General features: G+C 34.3%; 2 protein-coding genes across 6 annotated transcripts in view; one reads left to right on the top strand and one right to left on the bottom strand.

Moving 5' to 3' along the window:
* COG5 (component of oligomeric golgi complex 5) overlaps window positions 1-26,933 on the top strand; it is a 285,705-nt gene that overhangs the window by 68,448 nt on the left and 190,324 nt on the right. The gene's annotated exons all lie outside the window — the stretch shown is intronic.
* On the bottom strand, window positions 263-11,138 carry GPR22 (G protein-coupled receptor 22). Of its 4 annotated transcripts, none has more exons than XR_009565131.1 (3): window positions 10,731-11,138; window positions 8,855-9,784; window positions 263-547 (listed from the first exon to the last, which is right to left on the bottom strand). XR_009565131.1 is itself a non-coding variant. In XM_030834412.2 (3 exons), exon 3 carries the CDS (start codon window positions 7,085-7,087, stop codon window positions 5,786-5,788), a length of 1,302 nt encoding a protein of 433 aa, XP_030690272.1. In that variant the 5' UTR covers window positions 7,088-7,112; window positions 8,758-9,784; window positions 10,731-11,138; the 3' UTR covers window positions 4,067-5,785. The 4 variants fall into 4 exon arrangements, 3 of the variants coding, with proteins under 3 accessions (XP_030690272.1, XP_030690271.1, XP_060160786.1); XM_030834412.2 differs by lacking the exon at window positions 263-547 and adding an exon at window positions 4,067-7,112 and having other exon boundaries at window positions 8,758-9,784; XM_030834411.2 differs by lacking the exon at window positions 263-547 and adding an exon at window positions 4,067-7,112.

The raw sequence follows: 26,933 nt of genomic DNA, 5'->3' as shown, positions 1-26,933 counted from the left end.
ACCCAATCAGTATTCCACATACCATATGACATATGGGATTGTGTATAATATTAAAGGCTGCTGTGTATATATATCAGTCCCATATGTATTTCTCATTCCTACAGTCTGTGTCTCATATGGCCAGAACTCTCATTGTTAGCATTAAAATTTTTTATGTTAAATTAAAAATTTTTCATTTTGCATCCCTTATTAGTGTTACATGTCCAGAACTGTCTGAGTGGAAAGTGATTCCTCATAACGTTATTATCTTCTCTTGCTGCTTTTTCTTTTCTCCCTGAAAAATTGGTGGATGTGTTTTGGTAGTCTGTCTTGCTTAATGTCTCTCAGAAATATGACATAATTGCTTTCATGGAAGCAGGGTGAGGGAAATGACCTCAATCCCAGACAGACTGAGCTCTCCTTTTTTATCTTACTTGATGCTTCTGGTTTGATAATGGTATGGAGTTGATATTGGTGGCCCTGATAGGAATGACAGTGCTTTTTACCACTTGCTGGTGGAAGTACAAAGCTGTCATGCTTGAAAACCATGGATACAGCTTATAGAGGTCTGTAAAAAAAAAAAAAAAAAAAAAAAAGTGTGAATAGAAGGGTAGGGATACTTAGGGTTTTTTTCACACCTTATTTTATCATGAGCCGGGGAGAAATATTACTGTGTTAAATTTGCTCATCTCTTTTTCTCTCATAAAAATGAGTATTCTTTTGAAGGTGATAGCTTTCGTATTAACGATGAACCCAATTTTCCTTTTGTTTCTACATCTCAGTACTACTGTGTTCCAGATGTTTGTGAATTGTTATAATATTCTTTCATTCTACTTCTTATGATGTAATATATGTTATCATATTACTAATCTGTCCAGTCTATCTGTTGTCTGGGTTTTATTTTAATCCTTTCATTGTTTGGAATGCTTTTTAGCAAGTCTTCAAATTAGCTTTCTTTTGTGAACTCTCTAACCCACAGTTCTGTGTTCTCTTTGTATTTCTCTTAAGAGTTGAGCATCTCTGAGTATTTTAGATCTTTTTCCTGTCTTATCTGGGTTTAATTATCTCCTTATATTTCTTGTTTATATTGTGATCTGAGCTTCTCTCTTCCCTAAGATTTATTATTAGTCATCTCACATTTAGCTTTCCTTGACTTCACGCCAGTCCCATAGGGGTCTCACACAGGTGTCTATCTCTGAGATGTAAAGAAAATAGGTGTCAAAAGTTTTCTCTAGTTTTTATATTTCTTACTGAGTGGAAAGGAAGAAAAGAAATAAATTATTTTATGGTTTTTCCCTTGCTTTTAACTTCCATTTAGAAAAAGAACCTGCTTCACAGTTTGCTAAGTTACCTTTCTTACCTTTTTGAAGTGTAGCTTGAAGCTATTTAATTATAATAGAAAAAGGTTTAAGTATTTGATATTTTATCAATATTATTTTTAGAAACATTGCTTATATGATTTTTTAATTTTTAAAAATTATTCTTACGCAGCCATTAGCAAGGAATGAAGGTGATATGTATATAATGAGTTGGATGGATATTTATAATAAATTATTAGGAAAGAAGCAAAGGATCATATTTATATTTTTTGCTTTGTATACCTTGGAATTTTGCCATTGTTTATAATTGAAAAAAGTACCAAAGAAGAAAATAATGCGTTTAATGGAAAAACTGAATAAACCAATATGTGAAATATAAAGTAGATAATTTAAAACATCAAATAGGAATTTTCATTTTGGATATTTGTAATAACTAGAACATTCTTGAATAGTTGTTTATTTTACTTAATTGAATTTTCTGCTTTGCCAGAAATTCTTTTTGTTTTTGCCCTTGTTACCCATGTACTTTATTCAAAGCATAATTTAAAAAGTTCTTAGATCATTGAGGAAATCTAATTTCTTGTGGTCTTTTTATGGCCATCATTTTGAATTCTTCACTCTCTTATAACAGTTGGCTTTCTAGTCAGTTGGATACCGTATTGATTCTGCATTGATGTTGCCTGTCGCATCTGTATGCTCCTTTGTAGAGCTACTGCCAGCACTTGTTGTCAGGCCTTTCCTTACCTATCAAGGTGATGGCAGTAGCTTCCTATCCTCTGTGTTTTCTTTGCTTTCTCAGCTTCCCATTTCTGTGTCTTACTCAATCAACTCTTTCTACATATTGCTGTTTTTTGTTTGTTTGTTTTTCCCTGTAGCTCATTTCTTATCGCGTTATTCCCCTGCTCAGATTTCTCTGCTGGCATTTAAGGCCTCTGTCTTTTGGTTCTAATTTAACTTACCATATCAACTTCTCACTACTGTATTATTTTTCTTCTAAAGAGAACAATTTACTGTTTCCAGGATATGCTTTAGTAGCTTTCCTCAACAATGCTTTTGTTTATATTGTTCTTAAATCCAACATACTTCTTTTCTTATTTTGTTAAGAACTTTATTCTTTTTAATTTACATTTGCCACATTCTGCTTTTTTCATAGGTATTACCATATTTTTTACTACCTCGATTCTAGATTTTAAGCTCTGAGGGTAATATATGAGTTTCAGCCACAATGCCTTCTACCTTGTAAGGATTCAAATGTTAATTGAATTACAAAGCTCACTTAAATGTACAATCATAAAATATAATAAAACCAAAAGTTTTATTGACTTTGGAAGGTAGTCTTGAAATTACTGTATTGAATACAGCACTTCCTACGAATAAGCACTTCCTTTCTTATACTTTTAGGTTTTTACGTTTAAGTCTAATCTCAGTGAAATGAGGAGTTTGATTTTTTAATGTCCAGAGAGCTGAGATTTTGCTATAATTTTATTTGGGGGATTAAAAATAGACCATATACCTAAAAATTGACTTATTATGGGGGAGAAGTATAGAATTATTCATTGCTATGAATGGCATTTTTTAATAAAGCATCATTGTAAATAATTCATTTTTATTATGTCTGAACATCAGTTGGGTACTAGTTGGTAGAATAACAATGACCTTAAATTAGGAAACAAAAGAGAAAACAACAGTTCCATATCTTGTTGAGCTCATCTTTGGTTAGTTTTTAAAAGAATAGTTTTTAGTAGTTTTCAAGAACTAACCCAGTTAGCTATATAGAAATTGATATTATTTGTGGCATATGGATAGAAAAATATGATTTTAAGAAGATCCCATATTGAATGTATTGTTACCGCTATTGCTTTCGCATTTAAAAATTTCATTCTAACATGAAGAATTAGCATTAACGCTTTTTTGGTAAAATTATTTGAAATAAAGTAAAAAATTTATACATTGTGTTAAGGGCCATCGTAAGAAAAATAAAAATATTTCACCTTTTCATTGAACAACATTTAAATAAAAAATTATCTAAGCTTCTCATTCTCTTCTTTAAGCTGAGATCAGTAATTGCAAACATATTTGTGACTTGTTTTTAAAAGCTGAACTTTTAACATAAATGTTATTTTGGTTTACATATTATTTAACACTGAAAAGCTACTAGAGGTTATCTGGTAAATATGAATATTCTTTGTTGTAAACCAGTGGGTGCACTTTTGTATATCTGAAAGATTATTACAGGTGGGCAGAAATGCTTGTTAATAGTTCCAGTGTCAAGTGTAGAAGTAGTAACAGCTTAGAGGGCAACATTATAATATTTGCTATTTGTTCTTTATTTTGTTAGATTTCTTATTACAGAGAACAAGAGGGCATGAACGCAGTTTAGGCAGATTTATTAGAAGAATGTTTTTAAACTGAGTTCTTTGGCATGTTTATAGACTTGAAGATGAAAAATATTTAGAACACAATGGATTTTTCTTAACATGAAGACTTTTCTAAAAATAGTCTAATTTTTATTAAGATTATAAAGCTAAATATTAAAATATTTATGCTCAGAAATCCAAGTACAAAATTATTTAAAATTTTTAAAATGAATATATTAGGAGATACTCTGTGCTAAATATATTTGTCGAATGAAAATTTTCTTAATGTCTTTATGCAATACTAATTTCTCTTTAAGTTTTCAAAAAATTAGTCTTAGTTGTTTATGCTACATTTTGTCAAATTGAAGCATTTCTTTAATTCCATAAAAGAATACAAAGTAAGGCAGGAGGAAACCGCTTCTTTGCCAAGATTTGACATTATGTCAACATAACATTATTATCAGAAATATATCACTGTTAAATTTGTCATGTAAACCTCAATGAATTCCTGCTATTGCATGGTTCTCATTTCCCCAAGGGATAAGGTATTCAGTAAACTAAATTGGATGAATTTCATTTATTTACATAAAAGTGGTATATTATTGAATTGGTTGTTTTCTTCACAGTCCAACATTTAATTTTTAATTATAGAAGACCACCTAATGAAAACATGTTTCTTTCAATGAGAGATTATTATTGAATGACATAAAAATTTTTTATTTAAAAATGAGTTGCTACTTTATTTAGTGAATACAGTATGAAAAAACAATAAAGAATTGTCCAGTTAACCCATTACAAGGGAGCAAGTATTTGCCTACTTTAAATAACTTATTGCTGTTTTTCAGGTACAGTGATAATTAGCACTCATCAATAGATTATTAGATTATAACAATTGGAAAATACTTGTGTGATATGAGATTCTCAAACCTGATATCTATAGTTAGGATTAGTAATTTCACAGTTTTCTAACATGAATTGGGGATTGGAGGCAAAATGCTTTAAATTTAATTACGTGGTGTAGAGTAAAAAAATTCACAAGATTTATTGCCACTTTAATGACTTTGAGAGTTGAAAAGGACTACTATATTTGGAAACACTTGGGAGCTCTGAGAGTGTAGGAGCATTGTGTAAATTGTATGACTCTAAAGTTATGTTTCTAAAGTTAGAAAGAGTTGGCTTTTCTATAATGACATAAAGGCTTTTTTTTTCCTTCCTTGTATTCAGATTTTAGTAGTTAACTTCTGTTATACAAAAAGGCTGACTTGAATAAAGTTAGGATGTCTGTTTATTTTAATGCACTGGTTTTTGCCAGTATACTGTATTTCCAGAGCATTTGGGTTAACTCAACCAAAGTGAGGAAGGAGGAAAGAAGCCTTAGTTTTCTTCCTTCCTTTTATTGTCAGTTCATTTGTATATTATAGGCATAGTGCCCTTGATCTTAGAAAATCAGTCTCTTTTTCATAATAAACTTGAATTTCAGAAGTTTCCCTATCTTGATGTGCATATACACGGTTGTTTGTTTTTTGGTTCTTGAATTTTAAAATCCTGATAAATCCTACAATTTCCTACATTCCAAAAAGGATAAAGTTTCATATATAGTTCATTATTTTTGATGAATCAAATATTATAGCAAGTAGACTATGCTAGAAAACATAATATAGTGGTATAGAAAATCCTGGGTCATTTTGGTTGCTTGGAGCCCATAATTTTGCTTTTTATGTTAAAATGCTATTCCAGTTGTTAACATATAGATATAGTTTGTGGCTTAGAAACAATACACTTTATAAAAAAAAAAGAGCAAGGATACCTGTGTCAGTTATATTTTAAAGTTATACAGTGTTTTAAGGCTATGTATTTATTCTTTAGAAAATATGACTTACATAAATATCTTCTGTTGGACATAATATTGACAAAATATACACATGATATTACCTTAACAAACTGCCATGCAACAAATACATTAAGTAATGAAGAAATTGAATATATATGACCTAATCTAATCTTGACATTTACATTGAAAATTTACAACATAACCAGTACTTAAAATGTTTTTCTTATATTTGGCAGTAATTTTTTACAGTTTAAATTTAAAACTTCTGAGTGTGGGTTTGGTGAAACTTAGCCTTTTCCCTAGTCTGTGACAACCTGAGGTACTAAACATTTTTCTCTAATTTCACTATCTTCAAAGGTAATTTTTTTGTTTCTTTTAGGATCTATCCAAGAGTTGTGTATTACAGCATTATTAGGCATGGGATCAGCTTCTACTATGGAAACAACTCGCTTTTTCATTTTACTTTTCAAGACCTTTTGAAATTTTTGTCTAGTAAATGCATATAATAGAGGATGAAATATAGTTGTTCCATAACCCATGACTAGAAAACACAACCTTAATTTTACTAAAAGGTCACTTGGGCCTAAACATAAAATGGTGGTATTTAAAACAGAAATTGGTGTCCAGCAGAGAAGAAATGTAGAAATAATCAATAAAGACATTTTGAAGACCCTCTTTTGCCTTTCTCGTCGTTCACGGTGTCGTTTCATAGCTCGCCGGAGGGCAATTATTACAGAGACTGAAGTTCTAACACCAAAGACTACATTTCTCCCACCACTGCTTTGTGACATGTCTGTAGTCTCGTGTTGTGTGGTTAGAGAAATCGTCTTTTTCTTTCTTGCTTTCTTCTTCTGCCCTGTTGAGAATCTTGTGCCTATTCGAATATTGAGGGCCTGAAGTATTTTGCTGTATGTGATTAACATTACTATGACAGTGAAAAAGAATATTGGGATCTGTACTAGCAGGTGATAATACATTCCCAGTTCAGTGTAGTATTCATTCGTACTGACACACAGAAGTGTCTTGTTTTCCCATGTATTTCCACTTTGAAGGCTGAAAAAATTTACCTCAATAAAGGGAATCAGGAATGAGAAAAATGAAAAAATCCAAATGGATATCATTAGCATTACAGCTCTGCCCATTGTCAGAATTCGGTTTGCAGGCTTTACAGAGATGTCATATCTGTCCAAAGTGATAGCAAAAACGTTGATTGCTGTTGAGACACTTGTAAAAGATACACAGGCCTCATGGAAACAGCAGATGAGAGCAGTGTTACTCTCCAGTGAAAGCAGAAGAATAACTATAGTTAGAGGAATACATCCCACACAAATGATTACATCAAGTACATGAAGATTCATTGTAATAATGTTACTGACAGAGTTGATTAAGTTGGATTTCATGCAGTAAAGTACCAATACGGTGAGGTTGCTGCCAAGTCCCAACACAATTTCTAACATAAGAAATCCGGTGAGAGACACTTGAAAGCTTAATGGATATGATAGTGGTTGGTACATATTGGTGTTGATGTCATCAATGTCATCTCGCACTGTAATGTTAGATTCAGACTGCATGTTGATTTCCAGAATGGGAGAAAAACACATTCTTTTGGAGCAGTTGGTTTTTTCCCTAGAAAGTGAAATAGAATAAACTATTTGATATTTGGCAATTTAAATGACGTACAAAACCTGTGTTCTTTGTAAAAAAAATTTTTTATTGTGTACTTAGTTTAATTTTTAAATTTATAAACTATTAATGGAAAATGTAGAATTAGAAAACATCAAGGTTTGCATTGTTTTGATGTAAAAGGAAATTGGATTCCCCATTTGAAGAAATAACTGTACTGGGGATTGCTCCTATATAGTTCAAAATTGTTTACTAAACTAAAAAGGTTTTCCTTATTTGGGTTTTTCAAGGTTATTATTTGAGATACAGTATATTTTTGTATAATAACACTACCCACTATGCAAAACTAATTTTAGCCCAGTGTTTTAAGATTTCATTTTAAAATGTTGTGAGTAGGTGGAAAATAAACGCTATTTTAACATGTTGTAGCACAATTAGTGTAGGTATAATTATTCCCATGAGATTTCAAATGAACAGGACAAATGTTTACTTAAAATGACAAATGGCACAGAGCACTAGTTTGTTTTAAACCACTTTGTCCGTGTTCTTGATTGAAATTCATATTCAGCAGTCAACAGTGTGTTTGGGGTTATCTGGAGTTATTTCCCACTGAAGTAGGCAAATGATAAATATTTCATATTTCTCAGTGAAAGTGCTCACTGAACTTTATAACAATCAAACTTATAAAAATTGGAAAAAAAAGGACATTATTTTGAAGTAAAACACCACAGACCTTAGTAAAAGAGCACTAATCACTCTTATGAATGAATGATTTATTTTGTGACCACACCCTTTCATATCTTGTAGAAGGAGAAAATTGAAATTTAATATCATATTAAGAAATAGCCATTTTTAAGGTGGTTTAAAAGAATGCATCAGTTGATTTTATTAAACAGAATTTTTAAAGCAAAAAATGAAATTTTAGGGAAAAGGAGTGTCTGAAGCCCATTTTCTGAGGAATCTATTAAAGTTACACATTTCCTGTGAAACCTTTTGTGTAAATCACCCAGTGTATATCATTTTGAGGAAAATTAAAAGAAAAAAACCAAACTCTTGCTAATTCATGTATATCTATGTTTTAATATATAGAAGTTTAGAGTAATTTATAAAAATAATGTCTGATTTGCTGGGCTAAAATGTTAGTAATTAGTATATTTAGTTAAAATATAAAATCATACAACCAACTATATTTCACATTTCAAGTACAGCATTTTGCCTGCAAAATCATAACAAATTATAAAAGCTAATAATTTTCAGAACTCATGTTAGCCTTTCACTTGATGTAACCTTTGACAAGTTTTAGAATATAGTTTTATTTATGCATATTATTTTAAAGGTAGTGTTTCAGAAACACAAATGCTAACATTATTAATTTCTTTTGAGCTTACCAAAGGCATATATTTGAGTAAGTGAAGGTCTTAGCCAGCATTGAAATCCTATAAAAATGGAAAATTTTAAAGTGTGCCAAATTTTCTGAACTGACAGATTAAACATCAGGTCTTTGTCACATCAGTTAGATTTAGAATTAAATAAAGCAGGAGTGTCAATTTAGATGATAATTAAGGAAAATGCATCTACTCTAGAGCAAGATTCTTTTCTCTTGTAAATGTTAAACAGTGTCGTGGGGTGCATGCATCTTCTGACCTACCTGTTTGCTGTTGCCTTATGGGCCTTTTGGCTCACTATAGCAGTTTTTCACAATATGATACATGATGTCATTAACAGATTTGGACATGAATTTTTACCTGACAACAGTGAAGTAGCTGTGTTTTATTTCATGTCTTGTAGGAATTCTTTCATTTTTCTCTCCAGTACTTCAACTGCATGAATTGTGAGATTTAGTTGGCTGATGAATTTCTAAAGACCAGTACAAAATACTTGTGTTTGTTTTGCCTTAAAAAGTCACGACCGAGAGAAACTTCCTCAAATGATAGGAATTGTTTCCCTTTGAGAGAATATGTGATGATGTCTCTTTATTTTCCAGAACATGTGAAAACAAAAGAAACATAAGGTTTCTAGCTTCTAAAATGTACTTAGACATCCTTTTGTTACAAATGTAAATCTGTTTCTATAGCAGTCCTCATTATTTTGAAATGATTTCTTGGTCACATAACTTGGTTATAAGTCCAGTCCATGTTCTCTTGATAAAAACCATCTGCTATTTAATTTGGTTTGTTTTCATTAGAAGAGGATACATAATTGGTCATAAAACTCAGATGGAAAAATCCTTTAGTAATATCAATTGATACGAATATCTGAATATTTAGCACAGAAAAATACTTGCTAAAGCTTCATTTAGCTTGCTGGTAATGTATATCATTCTCTTGGCAATCCATGTTTCATTGTTTCTTCAAGAATTGGTGGCTCCACAATTTTGGTATGTTAAATTATAAACTCCCCCTTTAAAAATGCTCACCATTTTGTTTTCAGGCTTTTACAGTTATATTTTCATTTTGTGGCTGTTTTATATAGCATCTTCTTAGGATGGTTACTGTCGATGTGTTATATCCCAGCAGTAACGTAGACCTATATTCTCTGGTTTTAACTCCTTAATGTCTTAAAATCATTGTTGCAAGAATATCCTGCAGTTTGTGGTTCAGACAGCTAGGGAGGTGATGGGTCAGATGCATTCTTCATATTGTCAGTTGTAAATACTGAATTAGCTGCTTTGGGCCCTTGTGAAAAAGAAAAAAAAAATGGTTAAGGAATAGGGTTCCTAATAATTTCCTATTAATTGAAAGTTACTTTAGTTGTGTTTATTTAACACCATACACAGTATTTTTTATCAAAGTAAGCAAACTGTATTATTAGAGCCATAGTTATGCATAAATTTAACGGTTTCTTTAAATATTCTCTTTTCCTAACAAAGACTGTAAGTATAATATTTAGTAATAGAGTTAACATTACAAATATTACCATGAAAGAAAAGCTGTATTTTTTAAACCAATTTCTGCTCTCATTTTAGAAGTTAACCTGTATTTTCAGAGATTATGAGCAATTAGCATACATTAAACATACTGTCATTCCCTCTTATCTTTATAATAAATTTTAAAGTATTCCCTGCTGTAAAATATTGTCGCTTGCTTATCAGCACATGGTTTGAATTTTAACTGATTAAAACAGATTCCATGATAAAACACTATAAATTTCCATCGATGAACTGTTCATGTAATTGAAATGTAAAGGGTGATGTAAAAGGTGACTGCAAATTAAATAATTTTCAATGAGCATGCCCAATAATAAACCTAAGATTGAGTAATAAATAATAGCTAAATAGTAAAACTGATTCTTTCAAGAAATATAAGCATTTTTTGAACACTTCAGAAAGACTAGTGATGAAATTAAGGATATTCAGTATATCTGAAGTGACTTAAAAAGCTGATATCTATCTTCATAGTGATTCAACAAAGAATATTCTTTGTATTTAACATTGCATCCTAAAAAAATACATTTAAAACATATCATGTCTTAAAATAAATAGATCTAAAAGATACATGTTTAGCAATAAGTAGAATTAAGCAAATAAACTCTTAAAATTTAGGCTGAAATTTTTCAAAGTAATTTTACCCCACTAAGCTGGTTCAAAAGCAGCTGAATACTATAATAAGGAACACATCTTACCTCTGCTAAAGATTTGATAAATTCTTGATGTAGTTGAAGCATTTCCAGTTTTGATTGATTCATTTTGTTCACTGGTTAGTAGAGGACTGGGGGAAGAGGGTCATAAACACCTCTTCGAAAAAGACCTTAATGAAAATGTGTGTCTGTACTGTGCCATTGTTTCAGCAGTACTGCTAATGTATGGAACATGTAGTGCTGCTTGGAGGCTGCTGCAGTCTCTCACTCTTCCTACTGTGGAATCAATAAGCATCTGAAAATACATAATGAAAGTAATTTAACATACTGAAGGCTTCTTGTCTCCAGAGACAGCACTTAGATTCAGTCTTTCTAAAAAGGAATGGCACTGCTTTTCAGAGGAAAGCCTGTTCTGGGCAGCTTTTGCAGAATGACAGCCTACCTTGTGGCTTCTCTCCACTGCAGAGAGATGCAGTGCATTCACTAATTTTGATTGGTCAGTTGTATTGGGCTTAAATTGTGCTTCATATGTATAGCAGGGATTCCCCCCCCACTGTTTTATATAAGGATGCTTTTTTAAAAGGCTGTAGTTATAAGTGGTTGTGTGTTGCTTTTAAATAGAACAGGAGTAAATTAGTCTTTAAAAAAATGCGTATTCTGGTTTGTTGTTCACTTTTGCCAAACATTAAAAAGATATAGGGTGGTGGTGTTGCGGGGGGGCAAGAAAGAATTACATAGTAAAATGTATATATTCTTTTTAAAGCCTCGGATAATTGCACTTGAAAATATTTTAGTTGTATATATGTTTTTTTGTTGAGATTCTTTGTTCTACAAATAGAAGGGCACTGCATCTTTACTGTGAACCACATTGAATTTCAACTAGTTTGTTTGTATTCAGGTCATCTTCTCTGTGTATTCCAAATTGTTGTGAACATCTCAAGGTGTTAAATATTATTATGACTGCAGTAGTCATTCATTCAGGTATTCATTCATTCATTCAAAATATTAATAAAGCTTGATTTAAGGTGATTACACCCTACAATTTTTTTTTAATTCCACTGCTATTAGTAGAGTCTCAGTATGAAAAGATTTAATCATGTGCATTACTTTTGATATTACTATTCAGTCTTCACCTCTGGTAACCCGTGCTCAGTAGATATGTACCGATCATGTGCCATCATATTTTATTTCAACTGCTGTTTCTGTTTTTAACATGGGTACTTTTAGTGGATTGCTATACTCTAATGCTATATGCTAATGTTATTGGGTAAATATATTGGTAAAGGAAAAAGGAAGTTAATTACATGTCTTCATAAGTTACAAAGCTAAATTATTTTAAGATATGCTGTCAAAAGAATTAAAAACAATGGTGTAGATAACAAAATATTACTTTAAATTTAAATTTCTGTTAATTTTGGTTACTTATGAATAATTTTCTATTTTCAATATTGAGGAACACATTGAGGAAACCTTTTTCTTAGACTTGAGTATATAAAGTGGCTGGATTCTATATCTCTTAACAAAACAGAAGTCATTGCAAATCACTGAATTATTAGAATATTGATTACCTATTTCCGTTATTTTAGGAATGTTAGTGCTGTGCATTTTTTAAAATATGTGCTAGGTTTTTAGTTTGTAATTGAAGTTACTGTTTATAATTTTGAAAATCAGTATACATTTTAATCTTCCACTGCTAATGTTTAAGCTGCACAGGGGGCTGGCTGAATAGTATATGAGCTGTGAGTTGCATTTCCACAGAAGTTGAGAGTAATGTGGTGGAAAATTTTGCTGTGAATTTCTACAGTTTTCTGCAGAGCTTTGGGTGGCAGGGCTTTGATAATGATAAAAATTAAAATATTGTGCTACTTTTCATGCATTTTGAAAATTGGAGAAAAGGATCTTAGAATGCCAGCCATGCTGAAAGGTGTGCACATGCACACATATAGTGGTGTTTGCAGCTTAAAACTAAAAGTAAAGATATCAGTTGAAACTTGTGGTAGAGACGAGAAGTTATTAACATAGTGAAATACATATAGTGCTTTTCTCCCAAAGAATTCAAGTATTTGCTTACATTTATTGTCAAAATATCACCATGAAGTAGAGGAAACAAAGGCAAAGAGAAGTTTAATGACATGAGAAGGTGTAGGTAAGTTAGTCAGTCTAGGTAAGTTAGAAGTCTGCAAACCCCCTTCTAACTATATATAGCTGGCCCTCTCTCTTTGGAAAATTATGAGGGTAGTTTTGACTTAAAATTGGATGATTTGGGTTCAGTCACTACTTATTAGTTACATGACTTTTGATAAGTCAAGCATTCTCTGGGTCACGATATAGCTTTGACTTTTTAAATTGATGTTATATTTCTGTGTTTTGTTTAGCTCTCTGTGAGACAGTATTTCCAAGTTATACTCAGACTGTTTTGAAAAAATAAATTCTGGGATCTCTGTAAGACATAATGACAGCAAGAAAGTTCAGGTCTAGACAACACCTTTTATTCCCTGTGACTTGTGGTTAGGGATACACAAGATATTACAAATAATGGTTACTTCTTACTGCATACAATGCTTAGTATATTTTTCTTTTTCTTTCTTATTTTATTTTTTGGTCGTGCCACGCAGTTTGCAGGGTCTCAGTTCCCCGACCAGAGGCTGAACCTGGGCCATGACAGTGAAATCCCCGAATCCTAAGTACTACCAGGGAACTCCCCTATAATTTTCTTTTTTAAAACCACAAATTGGTTTGATGATTATAAGGTTCTTTGATCTCTTAGCAGGATAATTCTAAATTCCTTTGTTTTTAACAAAGAAGAAGATATCTAAACCCCTTGAGTGAGAATCAGATTATATTCTTTTCATGAAAAAAATTAATATCAAATTATAAACATCAGAATTTACAGATTCTTACTTCCATAGCAACAGATTTTCACAATTTTGCATTTAATATATTTTGTATTCATATAGGACACTAATTTTGAAAAATGCTGTAATTAGTGATTTAAAACCAAATGTTACAAAATCATTTTATAGATTACTTATTAATTCGTTAATAATAACCTAGGAAAGCAGTTTAAGTTTCCTAATAATAACTAAGCAACAGATGTGAATCTAACACTCACATATCTCTATTAAAATCCCTCTTCACAAGCTGTGTTTTTCTTTAAGTTAAAAACATTTTGAGTTTTATTTAGTTTAGGAACTAAAATTCCTGATATGGGAATCCTTGACTTTTAATTTTATATATTTGCCTCCTTAAGTTTGGACAACTTTGAGTATGAGAGAGTAATTTACTGTTCACATTTAAATTTACTGTTCTTATCAGATCATTCTTATCTAGCTTGTGTCTGGCTCTAATGCTACAGAATTTTTGATGATTTTGAATTTGTAAATAAAAAAACCTCAACTTTGTGAAATATTGGAATTAACCACAACTGACAGTGCTTTGAAACTATTTGCAAAGTATATATGCGAAAGCAGTTTCTAATTGCTGAAAAATCACTTTTTAAATTGTATTGTTTCAAGAGTACTTTTTCAGTGAATACTTAACATAGCTAACTCTCAACTCTCTCTGATACTAGAGGCCAAGGTAGAAAGGATTATTTCAGTTTAAAGCCAATTCAAAAATTTCATTTGGCTTCTCAACTTTAAATTTCTATCACAACAAATGTTTTACCAGAAAAATAGAAATGGACCATCTGCTGAAACCTCCCTCAAGTGGGGAGTAGCCAGGGTAGTAGAGAGTCAACAATATTGGTGATTCATTATCTATAAAAGAGGATAATTGAAAACTGATGATAATTGGATAAAGTACATGCATCAGAATTGTATGTCTTAACCGAAAAACTCCAGCATTCTTCCCCATCCTTCCCTATCTCACCTAAGTTGGGCATTTAAAATTTTTCATTTTTATTTTTTACAGTATGTGATTGTAAGTCATTTGCCAGCATCTATTACAACAATGAATACATGGCATTTCTTTCCTTTTTTCTCATCTAAACCTCGATTTTGGACCCTGTGACTATTACTACTTAATCTCCGTCTGTTGTCCTACTGTTGGCATGTTGTTTGGGGCCCTTGTCCAAATTATTACGACCCATGACCCTAATTTTCTGGCATGCTCTTTTGACTGCCTTATACCCCTTTTTGCATTTTTAAATATTACGGATTTTGTTGATGTTTTTCTCATATTTCCATCAAAGAATTACACACACATGTTTATGCTTTTTTTTCCCACATTGGTTTCTCTTTCTGTTGCTGCTTCATTTTTCTTATAATTCTTCTATTGTAGGTTATTATGAAGGATCAAATTCATTTCTGTGTTCTGAAACCAAGTTAGCTGATTAACTAGATTATATATTTAACAAAGCTATGGCAAATCCCTTATGTGCTGTTATGAGTCCTTTGCTTATTTATTATCCTTGTTTATTTTTAGTAGAGAGAAATATTGATACAATTATTTTTTGTATATTGACCTTGTATCCTGCAACTTCACTAAACTCGTATATTAGTCTTGGGAACTTTTTTTGTGAATACCATGGTATTTTCTGTACAGACAATTAACGTTGTCTGCAAATAGAGACAGTTTACTTCTTCTTGAACCATGTGTAACTTTTATTTCTTTTCTTGCCTTATGCTACTGTGTAGGACCTCTGGTATTAGATTTGATAAAAGTGTGTTGGGAGAAGCATTCTGCCATGGGCCCTGAGCATCCCTGAAGGTCCTAGGGCATGCTGGGGATTGCTGGGCATGCTAAGAATGAAAAGACCTGACTGTTCTTTACCTGGTCCATTTCTCAGGGTTGTGTTGGAAGCTAGCCACTTGGAGGGATGCAATAATAACTCCCCAAAGAGCAGACTTGCTTCTGCTTGTTATAAAAATGGTAAATTGTCCAGCACAGTGTTCTTTGGCTGTGATGCAAACCTACTGTATCCAGAGTATCCAAGCAGGTCCCTCTGCCAGGAGGACTTGGATAGGAAAGTGAACTGTCAAAGTGACATGATCTCTCATACTGCTTGCTGTGTCTTCTGCCAGTATACATGACAGAAACAAGCTAGCTTCATAGCCTGCAAATAGGGTAAAATCCTAGACCCTTCACGATTTCTGACAATATTGGCAACAAAGACATGTTGACTGATACATGGCTTCCTACAAAAGAGAAGACAAGGGCCCTTGTGGGCTGGTTTAGAGAGCATGAAATGCAATAGCAAATGCTCTTGTTTAAGTGGTGGGCTAGTAGATCTTTTACTGACTTACGTGTTAATGAGTTCTTAGAGGCTAAGCAGTTAAATGAAGCTGCCCAAATGGTACTATGGTTGTTGCTCAGGCTCCAGGCTATAGGAAGAAATAATGTAATTACATCTGTGAGGCAGCAAGCCTCTGGACCTCCATAGAAGGCAGTATGACTGTAGCTACTGAATCAAGGGCTCCCCGGAGCTAAAATAAAAGGCGTTCAGCAATGAGGATACAGAGCTTTGGATAGACTTAATACGTTATAAGTTCATTTGTTGAGTCCAAGTAGGCAGCCGCTTGAAATTGGATGTAGCTGCAAAGTCTTGCTTATTGGTGCAGAGCTTCTTTTTCCCTTTGTGCCCTCTGATTCCTCTCCCTCTCTGATCTAACCTCAGCTGCTTAAAATAAAAGCCAAGTATGGCAGGGGAGCGCAAGGAGAGGGGAGAAATTCAAACTTTTTTAGCTCTGTTGGATAGAGGTGCCCAAGCACCCTCCAACCTGGTCCTGTGGGGAGAAAGCACAGTAGGTGGCAGGGAGGCCGAAGGTACCGGACTGCAGGGTGGAGCTGTTGCAGCACGCACGTGGGCAGCTCAACAGCCCCTAGGCTCAGGGGCTCAGAGGAGTTTGGAGGCATGTGGGAGGAAGCGGCGCTGACCGCGGGGCGAGGAACCAGCAGGAGAAAAGCCTCCCACCACCTCAGCCCTCTTCTACAAGCCAGCCCCCCACTACTCTACGCCCCACGCTCCTGGTCAGAAAATAACGTCGTCTGCTGGCTAGTCCCTTGTATGTGTGTGTGAAAGTCCTTAGTTTGTGTTCCTGCGGGGGGGTGGACGGTGGGTGGCACTCAAATTCAAGAAAAGCTAAAGTGTGGGTGGAGCCTCTGGGCTTATTCATGTACTGTTCTTCTGGCTTCCCCTGGCAAATGTGTATTTGGTATTGATGTTTTTTACATGCTTATGTTGTGAAGGTTTATAAATTAACAGGAGATTGCCCCATTCACGGGCTCCTGCATGTCCCCTCCCCGGTGATCTAGCACAATGTACCATCCCAGGAGGAAAGAAGAAAACACAGCTTTAGTTAAATAAAGACTTTGCGGCTGCTAAAGTGCTCAGGCCATTTCTTAGCACAGCAGTGCCACCTGCCTGATCCAGCTGCCAAGTGCACCTCTTTTGAACAGGCCTACTGCTACGGTCTTGTTAAAACCAGTCACCTGACCCATAGGTGCCTTGTGACTCTCTGGCCTGATGTCACTTGGACTTGACAACTAACAAGGAAAGGGCCCAATAGGCTTCATTGAAGGTCAAATGAACAAATGAAAATGGTTTATTCAAGGGTGCAGCTGGCCTCGCCTTAGTGTAATCTTGGTTTTGCATGAAGGGATGGAAGTGAACCCTTTTGGGGGAAACCTTTTCTTTCATTCCATCACCTGAAGCAAACCACTGGTTCACTGGGGTCCTTGATGCACAGAAGTTCCTGTGAATACCTAGACCTGGTTGACTGATAGTTCGGCCAAGTTATAAGCTGATGGTATCCATTGTGCTGCTGCAGCTGTTCAGTCTCAGTGCCAGCTCCAAAAAACCGAGAGTGGATGTGATCCCTCTGTTCCATCCTCATAGCTCTGAGCAATACTCTTGATTAACGTTGTTGTATTTTTACTGAGTCTTGGGCTGTTGCCTATAGCATAGCCTTCAGATGTACCAGTTGGAAGACAGGTTAAAAACATCTCTCTTTGGGGCTGCAAAGTATGGACCAAATCGCAGCCACCGGTCAGTTTGTGTCACTCAAGCCTGTACATCCCAATTGCTCCCATTTCCACTTGGATCCATTATCAAAAACAGCAAGATACCCACTATAGTAGACTGGGTAACCGTGGTGTTCTAAGTTTTAGGAAAGGGAACTTCTCAATGTGTGTCACTCACTTCCACTTGTACTGGAATTCCTTTTCCTCCCCTAGGCATATAGGGTTTTTTGCTGCTTCCTTTTCATAGCTCGAATGGGTTTTCAACAATGTTCAGAAAATCAGAGGGTTTGTTGCACTTCCCTCAGTGGTTTTAGACTTTTATTCTCCCATGCATTAGAGATGGTAGAAAGGATCCAGGCTGAACTTCATGCCTTTCTCTCAGTGGTTGCTCTTCTCATCCCCAAGCATGAGGGATGCTTTCTCAGACCTCTCACTCTGCACCTGGTCTTTGTGTGTGTGTGTGTGTGTGTGCGCGCGCGCGCAAACCTGGTGAGGTCTCTGAAGAACCTGTGAATGGGTATGCCTTCCCTTGTGTTTGTGGCCTCCATGGGTTCTATATTTTCTTGCTAGCACAAACTCAGCCTTTAGGAATTCATTAACAATTTTAGCTGAATTATTCTTCCTGGTGTCCAGGATTGTCTTCCCCAGGTACTCAAGTGCTCATGCCCCCATTTGTCCTTCAAGGTACCTGTTTTTCTTTAGAGTTTGGGTTGGTTGGTTGCCCTGTAACCTCAGGTCTCCTGGCAGCTATTTACCTTGATAATATAGATTAAATTCATGACCCTACTTGGTCATAGTAGATTACCCTTTTAGATATTGCATGATTTTATTTGCAGTTATTTTGATGAAGTATTTTGCCTATATGTTCATGAGGGATATTGGTTTGTCATTTTCTTTTATTGCTTTTTTTTTTTTTGGTCTGGTTTTCGAATCAGGGCAATAATGTCAGATTCATAATGAGTTGAAAATGTTTCTTCTTCCTTTAGTTTTAAAAACATTTGTGTAAGATCGGTACTGGTCCTTCCTTAACTGTTTGATAGAATTCACTAGAGAAGATGAGTGAGCCACAAGGTTTTATGTTGTTAAAGCTTTTAATTATAAATTCAAGTAATTTAATAGATTCAGATTTTTTATTTTTCTTCTGTCTGTTTTGGTGATAAGTATCTTTCAAGTAAATTGTTATATCATTTAATTTGCCAAATTTATTGGCATTAATTTATTTTTAACATTTTGTCATTATATTCAAATATTAGCAGGATTGTACTGATACCTTCCCTTTCATTACTGATATTGGAAATATGTATCTTCTTTTTTCTTGGTCACTTTGCCTAGAGGTTTATCAGTTTTGCTAATCTTTTCAATAACCAGCTTTTGGTTTCATTGGTCTTAATGAATAGTGTTCTTATAGTTCTTTTTCTGTTTTATTGATTTCTGCTCTTTAGTATTTCCTTCCTTCTACTACTTTGGTGAAAGTTTATTTAACAACTTTAAATCTCTTTTTGTCAAATATTTGTAATCACTCAGTATGTTCTCTAATTTTCTAATTTCCATTGTATTTCTTTGTTGACACATGGGTTATTTAAAAGTGAGTTTTTCAATTTCCAAATATTTGGTGATTAAAAAAAATTTTTTTTGTTAGTGATTTCAAATTTAATTCCATCACGATCAGAGAACATACTTTGTACAATTTCAGTTTTAAAAAATCTGTTTTGGTTTGTGTAATGGCCCAGAATATGGTCTGTCTTAGTGAATGTTCCATCTTGAAAATAATGTGTTTTATCCCATTGTTGGGCATAGTGTTCTATAAATGTCAAATAGGTCAATTTGATTGATAATACAGTTCAAGTCTTTTCTTGCCTTACTGATTTTCTGTTTATTTGTATTATTAGCCTTTTACTGAAGGTAACTTTTTACTGAAAGAGGAGATATGAAGTTCCCAACTATAATTCTGAATTTATCTATTTCTCCTTTCACTTTTTCCAGTTTTTGCATCATGTATTTTTATTGAATTCATGAACATTTAAGAGCGTTATGAATTATATGTCTTTATCCCTAATAATAACTGCTTGTTCTGATGTCTGCTTTGTCTGATATCAATGTAGTTACTCCAGGTTTGTTTTGATATGCTTTACATCATATATATTTTCAACTCTTCTGTGTCTTTATTTTTTAAGGTGTGGTGTGTTTTCTGTGGATAGTAATAGTTTGTTTTTGCTTTTCTTCCATTCAGATTTCTCTCTTTTAATTGGAGTGCAGAACATTCACATTTAATATAATTTTCCATGTGATTAGGTTTAAGTCCTCCACTTGGCATTTTATTTGTTTTATGTGTTCTTTTTCATTTTTCCTTCCTTTTCTACCTTCTTTTGGATTAAGTAACTTCTGCTATTCCATTTTTACTATTACAAATGATGGAATAGGAAAAATTACTATTTTTAGTAATTAATGATTAAATAAAATGGAATAGTAAGTAGTCTATTGACTTATTAGCTATATCTTTTAAATTTCTTATTTTAGTGGTTGTTTTAGATTTTATGATATACATGTTTAACTTAAAACAGTTTTTTTGTTTTTTTACAAGTAATAGATCATATCACATATAATGTTAGATACTTACTATAATATCACTTTCTTTGGCCCTCTTCCATCTTTCGTGCTGTTTTTTCTTTTTTTAAGAGTTTACTTTCACTTATGTTGTAAACTTTTTAATAGATCATTACTGTTTTTGTTTTAAACAGCCAATTATCTTTTAAATAAATTTTAAAGATAAAAATTTTATATTTATGCATAGATTTATAATTTCTGACACTATTTCTTTTTGTACATCAGAGATTCTGGTATTATTTTCCTTCAATCTGAAGAACTTTGACTTTTTTTTTTTTGTAGTACAGCCTTTCTGGCAACAAGTTCTTTCTGCTTTTGTCAAAGATGTTTTCCTTGTGTCTCCATTTTTGACTTATTTTCACTGTATATAGAGAACTATATTGACTTTTTTCTTTTGTCATTTAAAAACTATTTTGTTGTTTTCTGTAGGGATAGTTTCTGATGAGAGGTCTCTGATGGATCTTAACCTTTGTTCATTGCTATATAATTTGTCTTTTTTCCCTCTGGCCATTTTTAAGATTTTTATTTCATCGTTTCCATAGTTTCATTATGGTTTACATTGGTGTGGTTTCTTTGTGTTTACCTTCCTTTGGGCTCACTTATATTCTTGGGTTTGTGTTGTTGCTGCTGCTGCTTCAATTTGTTGTTTGTTTTTTCTCATCAAATTTGAAAAAAATCCATTCTTTAAGTACTTTTTCTTTTTCACATCTTTCCTCTTCTTCTGGGACTCTGATAACATGTATTTTTGGCTTTTGGTATTGTCCCATGTATCATTAAGTCTCTGTTCGCTTATATTTTGTACCTTTAGTTTGGCTCTGGTTTTATGTTCATCAGTCTTCTCTTTTGTAGTGTCTGATCTGTATTGAGTGCTTCCAGTGAATTTTTCAGTTCAAATACTGTTTTTTTCAGCTCCAAAGTTTTAAAAAAATATTTATTTAATTAATTAATTTATTTGGCTGTGCCGGGTCTTAGTTGCGGCACGCAGGATCTTCGTTGTTGTGTGCGGGATCTTCGTTGCAGAATGCAGGATCTTTTAGTTGCGGCATGTGGGGTCTTCAGTTGCAGCATGTGGGATCTTTTAGTTGCGGCATGTGGGGTCTTTAGTTGCAGCATGCAAACTCTTAGTTGCGGCATATGGGATCTGGTTCCCTGACCAGGGATCAAACCCGGGCCCCCTGCATTGGGAGCGTGGTGTCTTAGCCACTGGACCACCAGGGAAGTCCCTCAGCTCTAAAAGTTTTATTTGATCAATTTTTATAGTTCCATTTTCTCTTCATTGTGTTCATATTTTTCTTTAAATCTGTGGACATAATTATAATAGATACTTTAAAATCTTTATCACTTAATTTCATCTTTTTTTTGCATCTTTGTATTTCTAGTAATTTTTGATTGGATACTGGCCATTGTGTTTGAACACTGTAAATGGATTTTGTTGTCTTCTTTTAGTGGACGTTGTATTTTGTTCATTTAGGTAGTCAGGTTACTTGTGGATCAGCTTGATTCTTTTGAGGTTTGCTTTTAAGCTGTATTGAGTCAGTTTTATAGGAACCTTTCCTCTGAGACTAGTTTAGCCTTACCATTAAGGCATAATCCTTCATAGATATGTAATGAATTCCCCTGTGTTCAATGATGTGTCTTCATTCCAGCTTTCCAAGCTGGAACATCTTGCAGTGCTCTCTCTGTGAGCTCCTAGAGTTGATCAGTTTGCAGGCTTTCTGGTAGTTCTTTGCCTGGCCTCTTTGAGTCTTACATATGTATTCATAACATAATATTCCTTTTAATATTCAAGAAACCCTATATAGAAATTTCTGGAATTGTGTCTCTGCTTAGCTTACTTTTTTCTGCCTCAGCTTCTGGCTGCCTCAGCCTTCCTTAATTCACATTCATCCCTTCAACTCATCCAGACCATTGTGCTTCACTAGAGTTTTCTCTTGTGTTGTAGGGGAAAGTGTATTTAGGCAGAAAGCCTGGATAATTATAGATTTCACTTCATTTGTTTTTCAGGGATCACAGTCTTTATTTGCTGTTGTCCAGTATCTGAAAATGGTATTTTCATAAATTTTGTCCAGTTTTCTAGTTGCTAGGGTAAGCACTGTACTAATTACTCTTTTAGGTTGGAAGCAGAAGTTCCAAATTTGTTGTAAAAATTATCATTGAGTTTCTTTTAGCAGTTGATTATGAACCATCTTGTGGCATTCCTCTTATCATGGTCTTAAAATTATTAAAATATTTGATTTTACTTTTTATGCCTAGTTTCTTAAGTTACAGTCTAATTATAGGCTGGTAATATTTTGTATTATGTAATTCAGATTCCTTCCATTTAAGTTATCTGCCCTGCACTGTTTTCTTTTGTGTCTCTGTTAATTTTCTCCCTGTTGGAGAAAAGGATAACACTGGTGCTTACTGAGGTTGATGCTTTTGCAAATTTATGTTTTCTAACGTCTAGTCATTTCTCCCCTCTTACAGGTGCTATTTGATAGACTAGGGATTGACAGACTTTTTCTGTAAAGGGCCAGATGGTAAATATTTTAGGCGTTTGGGACCACATACAGTCTGTATCACATTTTCTTCTTTTTTTCCTTGCTGACTCTTTTTTTTTTTGGCCTCGTGGCTTGTGGGATCTTAGTTCCCTGACCAGGGATCCAACCCGGGCCCATGGCAGTGAAAGCGCCAAATCTTAATTAACCACTGGACCACCAGGGAATTCCCTCCTTGCTGTCTCTTTAAAGATGTGAAAACCATTCTTAGCATGAATGTTTGGCCCATGGGCCTTAGTTTGATCACCCTAGACATACACCATCACAACTTTGTTCAAGCAATCTTCCCCTCTCTCTCATTTTTACCAGAAGACCTTACTTCTTACTGCTTCATTGAAAAAACAGAGGCTTGAACTTTGTCAACTTCTTGCTCCCTATATATCCCATGTAAAAGCCTATCTAGATCTTCAGTTGCTTGTCTACCCTTCATTCTGTGTCAAGTGAAGGATGTATACATATTCTTTCATTTAAGCCTAAACCTACTATGTGGATTCCTGTTTCATCCTCTTGCTAGTTCATTTATACCTTGTTCCATTTTGCACTCATATATATTATCTTCCCTTGTTCTTCCAACTGTATTCTATCAATATGTGCATATTTGCTACTTATACTGCTGTTTTGAATTTTATATTTATGATATCTTAAAATGTTGATTTTTAAGGAAAAACTCCAAACCACTGGAATAGTTTATCTTAGGTACTTTTAGTTGAATTTAAATTGCAAATATTAAAAAATTGCTTTTAAACTGTAATAAAGTATATAGATATAAGGTATTTTTGGGATACATACTCATTTCTGAGTTGATTTTGGCCATGTTTTTCTTCATTTTGTAAATTAATAGCTCCTCCCCCATCCCTCCCGTGACAACATAATAAGACTAATGAATTAGAACATCTCAGGCAAAAATGTTCTGTTATGGGTAGGGATATAGTTCTCTAAAAAGCAAAACATCAAGTACAGAATTTTTTTTAAAGTAAAAAAAATTTTGAAATCAGACTAGATCTAGGCACATTGTGTTGCAAGCATCACCTCACAAATCTGCCAACGCATGTCCTTTCTGAGATTCAACACAGCTGCTGTCCCCACCAGTCTCTCTTCTCTCGTCTTCTTGGTAGTGGCTTGCATTGGTGTTTCTGGTTTATGGTAGGGAAAGAAAACATGCAGAAGAATCCCTTCCTCATTTTTCTTATGATACTGTGGGTTTTAAAAAAGCTATAATGTGAGTTAATTAGCAGTGACTTCTGGATCATTCTCATACTAAGAAACATGAAGGGCATTAGGTGTTTTAAATATGGATGAGTCCTTTTATATAAAAAAATAAACCTTAAAGAATAAGATTACTTGTAAAGAATAAAGACACATTTAAAAACTACATGTTCTTACAACAATTTGTTCTATCCTCTTTTCTGTAACACAGTTATTCCTCCCCCGCTCCCCACACAACAGATTTGTAATGTAAGAATAGAATCGTGGTTCAGCCTGCAACTCCAGAGGTAAAACACACAGTACTAGACTTCCATCTGTAGATTTTACTTTTCAAATTTCATGTCATTTTCTGAGTTAAATTCAAATTTGAAATTATCTTAAGCTTTCAAGGACTGTATTTATGTTAGTTTGTTGTCTTAAGTGGCTACCTCATAGAGTATTTATACTCTGTATTAAGACTTTATATTTGTTAGATGCAGTTATTCATTGATTAATCTTTTTCAGTCATATATACTACAATTTGGCAATGCTTTTTGTCTTTTGAATTTTAATTCCTTGCTTTTGTCTTATTTGATTATTTTTACAATGGTCTTTTACTCTTGAATTTTCCTCTCCCTCCCTCTCTTTTTTTTTTAAAAAATAAATTTATTTATTTATTTATTTTTGGCTGCATTGGGTCTTCATTGCTGCGCACGGGCTTTCTCTAGTTGTGGCGAGCGGGGGCTACTCTTTGTTGTGGTGGCTTCTCTTGTGGTGCACGAGCTCTAGGCACGCGGGCTCAGTAGTTGTGGCTCATGGGCTCTGGAGCTCAGGCTCAGTAGTTGTGGTACAAGTGCTTAGTTGCTCTGTGGCATGTGGGATCTTCCCAGAACAGGGCTCAAACCTGCGTCCCCTGCATTGGCAGGTGGATTCTTAACCACTGTGCCACCAGGAAGTCCCCCCCCCCTTTTTGATGGATATACAATAGCAGTGTTTATGAGCATTTTATCAATTTGAGTAAATTTCTAAAATTTGCTTTAAGTTGGATGTTTTAGATATGTAAATATAACTCAGTTATAAAAATTGAAGAAAAGTGTTGAGTGACCTGAGAGGATTTATAGTACAGTAATTTAATATTTTTAAAATGCATGTTTGACATTACACTTGGATTTGAGAGTATTTGAGCCTAGAATAAAGAAACATAAATCTATTGGTATCATAATAGATATGTCAGATATTTAAGTCTGTTGAGTCACAGATGAGCTCTTACACTAGTAGAATCAAAATTTATGCTGTGCTGTTACGCTCTTTTTTTGAACATCACATGTTCATTATATGACTTGTGTTACCTGGGGAAAATTGCTCTGTGAAAACATTAGATGACTTAACACTTCAGGTTTTAAATGTGTTTCACTTGTCTTGGAAGATTCCTTGACTTACACTGATTTGTTTATTTATTGAGACAAGTGTATGAAACACACGTTGTAGTTGCTGATGTTCAGGGAGTCATTTAGTTAATATGTGAGCCTGGCCCTGCCCACCTACCTGGTCTCATTCTGCCTAGTTCTTTATATTTGTCTGATTTTCATTAATGATATTATATGTCGTAACTTTCTTTTCTTTTTTTTTTTTTTTTTGCGGTACGCGGGCCTCTCACTGTTGTGGCCTCTCCCGTTGTGGAGCACAGGCTCCGGACGCGCAGGCTCAGCAGCCGTGGCTCACAGGGCCAGCCGCTCCGCGGCATGTGGGATCTTCCCGGACCGGGGCACGAACCCGTGTCCCCTGCATCGGCAGGCGGACTCTCAACCACTGCGCCACCAGGGAAGCCCTGTAGTAACTTTCTTAACAGTCATATTTAAAAACTAGGGAATTGTTAAAGTTTTTATCATTTATATCTTTTGAATGTATTATATTAATATGAGAGGTTTTACTCTTGTACTTTCAGCTGTAATTCTTACTTTTAGGTTGTTCAGGAGGTTATTTTTTTTTTTTTTAATAAATTTATTTTATTTATTTATTTTTGGCTGCATTGGGTCTTCGTTGCTGCGTGTGGGCTTTCTCTAGTTGTGGTGAGCGGGGGCTACTCTTCGTTGTGGTGCGTGGGCTTCTTATTGCCGTGGCTTCTCTTGTTGCAGAGCACGGGCTCTAGGCATGCAGGCTTCAGTAGTTGTGGCTCACGGGCTCTAGAGCACAGGCTCAGTAGTTGTGGCGCGTGGGCTTAGTTGCTCCTTGGCATGTGGGATCTTCCCGGACCAGGGCTCGAACCCACGTCCCCTGCATTGGCAACCATATTCTTAATCACTGCACCACCAGGGAAGCCCCAGGAGGTCATTTTGAATAATATCAAAATCACCATAGGAAAGTCTGATCACTCAATCATTTAACAAATATTATTTAGTACATTCTGTGTGTCAGATAGTACATAAAGTGCTAGGGAAACTGATAAATAACAAGTTTGTAGTTTAGTAAGAGAGACAGACAAATAAATACACTGTGGCACTATAGAGTAAGTGCAGTGCTAAAGGTCAAGTATGAGGTGCTGGGAGTCATAACAGGGGCAGTAATTTAGAGGGAGATGATTAGAGAAAGCTTTCCAGAGGAAGTAGATAGGCTGAGATATGAATGATGTTCAGGTATTAGCCAGATCAAGGGAATGGTTACTGGTCCAGATTGGTGAAAGTATACCAGACAAAAGAGACAGCCTTTCCTAGAAGAAGTTAGAGGAAGAGAAGACAAAGGAAGAGAACAGGGAAGTTGTGAGAGATAAGGCCAGACAGTAAATGGTCATGCAAGCCATGAATTTGCACTTTTACAGGGGAGCAATGATGACTCCAGTAAAGGCCTTTGAGTAAGAGAATAACATGATCAGACTTGGATTTTTGATGCAATGTCAAATGGATTAGAAGGTTGGGAGTGTAATCAGAGACAAGGAAACCTAGTATATTAGGCAAGAGTTGAT

The sequence above is a fragment of the Globicephala melas genome, chromosome 9, assembly GCF_963455315.2.
Source record: "Globicephala melas chromosome 9, mGloMel1.2, whole genome shotgun sequence".
Lineage (NCBI taxonomy): Eukaryota > Metazoa > Chordata > Mammalia > Artiodactyla > Delphinidae > Globicephala > Globicephala melas.
Note: the sequence above shows the minus strand (reverse complement) of the source record. Positions and strands in the feature narration are given on the sequence as shown.

Excerpts from the sequence above, each read along its gene's own strand:
- GPR22 (XM_030834412.2), bottom strand. The coding sequence starts at position 7,087 with ATGTGTTTTTCTCCCATTCTGGAAATCAACATGCAGTCTGAATCTAAC.